General features: G+C 41.1%; 1 protein-coding gene across 4 annotated transcripts in view; it reads left to right on the forward strand.

Moving 5' to 3' along the window:
* lmo3 (LIM domain only 3) overlaps positions 1–6,333 on the forward strand; it is a 37,870-nt gene extending 31,537 nt beyond the window's left edge. For all 4 annotated transcript variants that reach the window (XM_046874018.1, XM_046874020.1, XM_046874019.1 and 1 more), the window contains exon 4: positions 4,892–6,333. In XM_046874018.1, the coding sequence (XP_046729974.1) occupies positions 4,892–4,997 (106 nt within the window). In that variant the 3' untranslated portion in view covers positions 4,998–6,333. The remainder of the gene's footprint in view (positions 1–4,891) is intronic.
* Positions 6,334–7,865: the final 1,532 nt, after the last annotated feature.

A 7,865-nucleotide genomic window follows, 5' to 3' on the forward strand; every position in this document is an offset into this window, starting at 1 on the left:
TTTCGCATCAACAGTGTGATCATTTGTCAGAAACTTGACAAGAACTTATCTCTCCAGACATACATGGACATGCCACCTGACACGCCTACGCAGCGTTTTTGTTCACAGATTTTAACAAAAAACACACTACAAAACCATGCACTTCTCTAAATGAAAAACAGATGGATAAATGGTAAGCCTCTCCATTACAGTTTTGTCAGCTCTATAACCTTGTATCAGCTCACCAGCACTCTGGTGTTCCTGGATAAACATCAGAAAGGCCAGACAATCACTGTCAGCTGCCTGCGATGGCAATAGATATAAAAAAAAAAAATAAAAAAAAAAAAAACAGGATTTGATGATGGACCCACTCCCATCGCTTTCATTTTGGCACTTGCGCTGAATTGGGTTTGAATGTTGATTTGCTTATCAGGAGCTTCCAGTGCTGTGCACTCTGGGCCTGCTTTCCACATTTAGCTCAAAGTACAAAGGAACCAAAATGGGAAATCACAAGCGTGAAAATGCGTGAACTGACTTTTTTTTTTTTTTTTTTTTGGAAAATAAAAAACCGCTGCCAACTGGTACACCCCCTAAAATCCCAGTTTAGTAGGAGATAAACCATGTTTGGCATCTAAAAACATAATCGTCCATCTTCCCTTTTTGGAAATTGGGGTGTATATTGTAAAGGATCTGTGAATCCCTCATTTATGTACATTTATGTTGATTAATTAAAAAAAAAAAATCAAAAATTTATTTATCTTTATCACACTACTTAACAAGCATAAATGCCCCTGGCCTTTTATAAGGACCTAATCTGTCTTATAAAATGGCTACCTTGGTCGAACAGCGAGTTTGAGATTCACATAGCTATTTGAGGTTAGCAGGGTTCACAGCACGTAATTATTTTTCTTCTAAAGGGTCAACCATGGCCCAATATTGCCATTCTGTGGTTAAATGGATATAATCTGACACACTTTAGACACCCCTACACACACACACACACCCTTTCCCCACTATGCACACACATTTACACAACCATCATCTCCTTTTAGCAGCTTTATTAGTCACCGCAGCCCACACAAAAGCACAGCTGAGAGGAGAAAATGTTACATACTGCCAGCGATTAGCCCGATTTCATCGCACTGAATTCCATACTCAGGAAGCCATTTAGAGATACATTTAGAATAAAAATCTAAAGGTCTGCCTCAGTTTGGATCTGAATTCATTTTTTCGGCTGCGAGATGTACTAACTGTGAATCGTTGGCACAGAATAACATGTTTCAGATATGATTCACGTGTCACCATTCAAGCAAGAACATAATTCTTTGTATTTCCTAAATGTCAGGCTATAGCACAGTACCAAGCTCTAGCAGAAGCCTGGCCTTATTTTTTAGGGCAAACCAACCAGCAAACTCTGGAGCCATTTCTTCAGCTTATTTAATGGGCACTGACCTGTCATTGTGTGTGTGTGTTAGATTTTGAGTGACTCTAGCGACCCATTAGACACAGATTAGAGCTAGGGGAACAGTTAATCGATGAGTCTGTCGTCCACTCTGGCCTCATCAGGCTACTATAGACGGCCTGCCTTGTGCTGATGAGGCTGGCCACTGCTGCCCAGAGGCTCTCTGGGGACTGGTACAAGGGCTCAGGACGCGGGTGCCAGGCTGGAGGAGGTCAAAAGTATGGGTCATAGTCGGGCGGGAGCTTGCCAGAGCCAAATTGGGCTGTACACTTCTATGGGGACTGAACTTGGGCTGCAAGTCTGTGGGCTGCAATTGGCCACCTTGTCTAACATGTAAAAAGTTACTTCTTGGAAACAAAGAACTCGTATGAAATAGTCGCTTCTATTCTAATCTGTTTTTTCTGATTCTGTTCTCTCCAGCTGCTTCATGTTCTCCCTTTTTCTTTCTATCCCTCATTTAGCAGCTGCCTGTTATTTTGTCCTGGAGATGTTACTACTATAGTTAACATGGACCTCCGAGGCAAATCGCAGAAGTAGTCATACATCATTAGGTGCTGCCTTGGAATCTTTTCTTCAGCTAGATGGGTCTCAATAGACATATTCATCACAACTGTCAGACCTTGGGGGGGGTGTTAAGAGAAGGAAGGAAAGGGAGGAAGGAAGGCAGGAAGGAAAGTGTGATTTGATAAATAAATAAAGAAGGAAGGAAGGAAAGAAAGAAAGGAAATTGATACACAAACAAAAGAAATGAAGGCATGAAGAGAAATAATCAAAGAAGTAAAATAAAGATTAAAATATAAAAAAGGGAAAAAAGAAAAATAAATAAGCAGGAAGAAAGAAATAATGAAAGAAGGAGGCAAAAAAATGGTAGTATGAGGATGAGAAAAGAGAACCAAAGGAAATGAGGTACGAAATAAACAAGCAAGACAATGAAGAAATAAAGAAAAACAAGGAATAAGTAAAAAACTAAGCACAAAAAAGCAATTGTGTCCGTTCGAATTCAGACATTTACATTTCCGGAAAGTAAAGGCACTGTAACAGCAGTTGAACTCTGAGTGTGTGTTATTGGGGGCTACACACACAAAACTGAGGTTTTAATGCTGGCGGTTGGAACATGTGGTGATCTGTAATGACTGCAGGAACTGCAAGATGGAGGGCAGCACAAGGGCATTTATTACAGCTACCTCTGATGGGCTGCCTGCAATATCCTCGTCATAATTGGCGCTCAGATGTCACCAGCACTGTTGACATTTCACAGAGCAGAAACAATTTGGCGCTGCGAAACAGGGCGGTGACGGGACAAAAAGGCAGCGGAAAACACAGGCTTTAAATAAACGCAGAAGGTTCCTGTTAGCAGAGAGAGAGAGATGGAGGTACGAGGAGGAGGAGAGGGTCTTGAGTGTCAAACAAGATGGACACTAATGGATTCCCCGGAAGAATGTGTCATTTAAACAGGACGTTTTTATTGGCGCCAACGACACCATTACATTAAGCACACCTCTGCTTTGTGTTAATCACCATGTCAACAAGCGCGATTAATGGATATTACTTGTTGATACTTGATCCTGCCTAATGGCTGCGGTTGCCGGCTGACACTGTCACCTGTGACTAATACAATCTTTTACAAACTTTCACAGGGAAAGAGTTTGTGATTAGGAGCGGTTTATGCAGGGCTGTCTCCACTGCTTGTTAGGTTGCTAGATAGATGGAAAGGTTAACGTAGCTCTGTTCAATTGATCTTTTTATTCCCTAAAACAATGCGGTGTGGTCAACAGAGCATGTTTAAGCGCGCTTGATTGGAGGCAAATGGGCTCGCAGGGGGATTGAAGCCTGCTGAGTTTGTTTGCGCTCCTGTTCCAGCCTCAAGCTGAGAAGTGAACTAGTCTTTTAATCTTCTAGCTAAAATGGTGATGGGGGAGTTTCAGGTACACACACATACTGTGAGAAAGAAGGAGGGGAAGCACACTGGTAAACAGAATTGCGCACTTGTAGTCTGACCTTGTCGAACTCGCTGTGAGCAAGATAAGCAGCCCTTAGGACAACTCAGCACACAGAGGAACGCTCTCTCTCTCTCTCTTTTTCTCCCTCTCTCTTTCTCTCATTCCTTTTTTTATCTTTCCTACCCCATTTCTCTTTCTCCGTACTCTCTCAATTTCTGTCTCTTTTCCTCCCCATGTATCACATATCATTACCCTCTCTCTCTCTCTCTCTCTCTCTCTCTCTCTCTCTCTCTCCTTGCCAACATAATCTCCTCTCTAAAAGGTCAAGTGAGACAGTGGCCCATAGGGCAGAATGAGTGGAGGCCTGGTTGTGACTTATTCATGTTGCAGGTGGAGAAGCAGTTTCATGCTACCAATAGACTCCAGAGATACACACTGTAAACACAGCACCTTCCCTCAGGTCAGGTTCTCTTGTGCTTTTCAGAGTTAGAGGTCAGGTTAGTGTTCATCGTCTCAAATTCCCTCATCTCAGTTCCTAGTATCTGTTTTTTAGTGAAAGAGTCAGTATTGGTACGGAGAACTTAAACATTTTCAAGACTCACGTTTGAGATGATCTGTTTGCTTTTTGGATTTGGGAGGTTCTTAATGCATTGAGGGTTTAACAAGCTACGTGTACTGCAAGCCTGTGAAACGTATTTCAACAGCGAAACTCTTTAGCAGTGACGCACAGCACAAATACACAGTTCTACACTTAGCACTTGTTCCACTTGGCAGGCTTAACCCTTTCCTTAATGACCACCACTCCATTCACCCTCAGTGTCACATTCAACCTTCATGAACTCCCAGACATAATGCAGAAAAACATGCTTTTACACTGCTACTGTGCTTCACATAAGCAGCCATAATCATCATTATGCCATTTCACATCAGCTGGGACTCTTAGCTATCCAAAGAACCTGTCAAGAACCCTTGTTTTTTTTTTGACAAAGTAATAGCAACTGTGAAAGCTTTTACTTCCTGTACTTTTAAGCTTTGAGAACATATTTTACCAACCAATATCAAATCCATTAGTGCCAATGCAATGAATTAAATATATTCCTCATGGGCTCCTTGGATAGTTCATTGGAACCCACTTTTAAGCAAACATTAAGAACCTAATGTTCATGTTTTTTGTGGCATATAGCTTGAGATAGGGCACTAGTTCAAACAGAAAAGTGCTATCCATTTGTGAGAATCCTGGTCCACTTTGTTAAGGGGCACAAACAGCTGACCCTTCAAATGCTCTTTCATGGTAACGGGGTCTTGGCTTTCGTAAGGGGTTTTCTTGGAATCCTTTGAGACTGGGGAAACCCACTAGTGTAAGTGTTCTACTTAGAAGTTTCCCTGGTCAGACAAACCCAATGATGGTTTAGAATGGCAGGTGGAATCTCCCCCTCTCTCTCTCTCTCTCTCTCTCTCTCTCTCTCTCTCGCTCGGTCTTCACCTCTCTATGTCTCTTCTTATTTTTCAGGTTTTGTGTGGGGGACAAATTCTTCCTGAAGAACAACATGATCCTGTGTCAGACGGATTACGAAGAGGGGCTGATGAAGGAAGGCTATGCCCCACAGGTCCGCTGACCCCTACATGACACTTACACTTGTGGGGAGAGAGCTGAGAGAGGACCTAAACGGGGATATGCAGTCAGACACCAAAAGCACTACCATCCTCTTCAGCCCTTATCCTTTGATAATGTACATAAGAAATGCCCACTATGGGGCACTGCTGTACAGAATAGCCATAGAGACTTGTTGTGAGTTGGTAAGGGGGTTTCACAATTCCCCTGAGCAAAGTGACACTGGTGTTGGATATTGCTGTGGCTCTTTTGAAACGACCCTTCTTTCCTGCCCCTAAAACCCAAGGCCTCATGGAGACAATCCACCCCAAGGCCTGACAACTGGCATACACACACATCTAACCGTGCAAAAAAATGCAAGCATTTACTTAGACCCCTCTCCATTGCCCCCGGTTTCACTTTCAGGCTAAGGACCATTAGGAGGGGCAAAAAAGGGAAAACAATCAGTAAGTGATGAAAAGATATAAATGTTGTCCTGTCAGCTAGAAGCAAGGGAGCCATGTCAATATAAGATCTCAGGTTGAGGGGTTTTCCTTATTTCTTTTGCTTTTATGAAAATGCTCTGTCCAGCTGAACACAACTCAGTGCTTTGTTTCGCTTCTTTCCTATTGGTTCAGCAGACATGCTGGAATTGCTACACTGATACAACTTTATTACTAAGATTATTCATGTTCTGCTTGCTTTGTATGTAAAACAGCATTCAGAGATCATTGTCAGGACACTGTAGGGATTTGGCACACAAGTCAGTTTGTTATGTGGGGTGGGAGGATGGTGTCCGATTTACTTCTTTCTACAATGTATTTATTTAAACCTTTTTTTTTTTTTTGTTTTGTTTTGTTTTGTTTTGTTTTGTTTGTGCGGATCTTACTGAGGCTTTGTCCTTGACATATTTATACTTGAATTGGATCACTGTCCAGTTGCTGAGCCTCTTGTCCAGATTTCACAAGTCTGGCCTCATTACTGCACACTGACAAACATTGTTGTGTTGAACAAGTCAGCTCACATAAACCGGAGGTGTGCAACCTTTGATTTACTGGCTCTGACGAGTTTGTCGAAGTGCATGTTAACGCTACTGTACCGCATTCAAGCAGCATCCAACTGACACTTAAGTTTCCTTCTGAAAATTAGGGCAAAGCCTCAAGAAAAGACAAACTGATTTGTAAATGGTGGTTGTACATATTTAAAAAAAAAAATTAAAAATAAAAGTATTGCTTTTGGCTTGCTATTAAATAATTTTCTTTTAAGTGTCACTCAGCATGAGATGTTTATTTTTAGGACACATGTACATACTGTATTGTAATCATTTTAAGCACAAATGTAATACAGTTTTATTGTGTTAACATTGTGTGTCAGATGTCTTTCTTCTCACATCCTCAACACCCTCATCCTACTCTTATGAAATGTGTATGGATTTCTCCCATTACTCCATTCATTTCCACCTCCTGAGTGTTTACTGAAGCAATTTAGGTTACGTGCCTCACTGAAGGGCACAAGTGTAGATGCAAAGAAGCCATCGAAGGCCTTTCCCCTCACCACTCTATTAGCCTAGCCACCAGACCATGCTATGCTCTCTGCTCTGTGATTGATAGTAAGTGCAATCATTTTTGTCAGCCATTTTGTTGTCATCACAACTCAAAAATTGCCACCCTCTTTTCTCCCTCTACTGACAAGCAAGGAGAATAAGAGAATCTGTCAGCACTAGAGTGCATTTAGGAAGATCAACAGAGTAGAGGAGTACAGATAATCACCTTCTGTTGAAATGTTGGGGCTTTTAATGTATTGTAACAGCTATGAGCTGAGTTCATGGTATAGTTACTCGAGCTCTGCAGGTCATGACCGAGAACAAACACTGGAACCATTTAATGCCTGTTGTAGTTTGGCTTATACCCGAAGCCAGAGGCATGCTTGACAATCCGGCTTACTGTACAAGTAAAACAGTGAGATTAAAGTCCTTTCTCTAATTAGGGAGGCAGTTTAAAGTAGCCTGTAAAGTTTGACAATAGGCACACACTCATCTCATTATAGCCCATAATAGGGAGACCAATTAAACTAATTGAATTGCTTTAGCTTGAAACGCAGAGGGGGGAAAGTGTCTTTGATTAGACTCAAGCTGTTAAGTCCCTCAATGGAGAGAGAGATTGGTCTGAAGCTGCACTAAGCCTTGAAGAATTGGTGGGAGAGAAAAACACTTTTAAAAATGTACAACATGGTGAGCAGATATGTTCTCAAATCAAACACTAATAAACTAAATATTTCTATTTGTGAGTAGGAAGTCATAGTGGTGTTCAGTAATAATGATTATAATGACAACAATAATACAAGTAACAACTGTAACTTTCTTTGTAGGTCATCTTTAATGGCCTATCAATACATTCAGCATTATAAATATTGTTGGTTGGCAGGGTGGCACAGCTGTGCCATGGTATTGTCACCACCTCACAGCTCCATGTAATTTCCTAGACTCAACTCTACATAACCTTCCTTCATTAAACAACAACACTTTCATTAAAAAACAAACAAAAAACAAAGTAATTTCAATTGATATAATGTATATATGTGAAAATATAATGTTTAAAAAAATGAGGTATCAATTTTACCAAAACCTGAGAAAGTGACACAGTGGTGCAATTTTCCCCTCAGCTACATGTCCTTCAGGTGTTCCCACCACCTTCCAAAAACCTATGGATATGTATTGCCTACTGTAAATGACCCCAAGGTATTAATGTGTCTATATGGAGCTTTGTCATGTGCTAAAGTGCCAACAGGGGTGTTTTTGGCCTTGTACTTAGTGTTCATCATATAGCTTACAGATCTACTGCAACCCAAAATCAGAATCTTAAAGCAGGTATTGATTTGGAGTCAATTCTTTTTT

Source organism: Silurus meridionalis, chromosome 18 (assembly GCF_014805685.1).
Source record: "Silurus meridionalis isolate SWU-2019-XX chromosome 18, ASM1480568v1, whole genome shotgun sequence".
Classification (NCBI taxonomy): Eukaryota; Metazoa; Chordata; class Actinopteri; order Siluriformes; family Siluridae; genus Silurus; species Silurus meridionalis.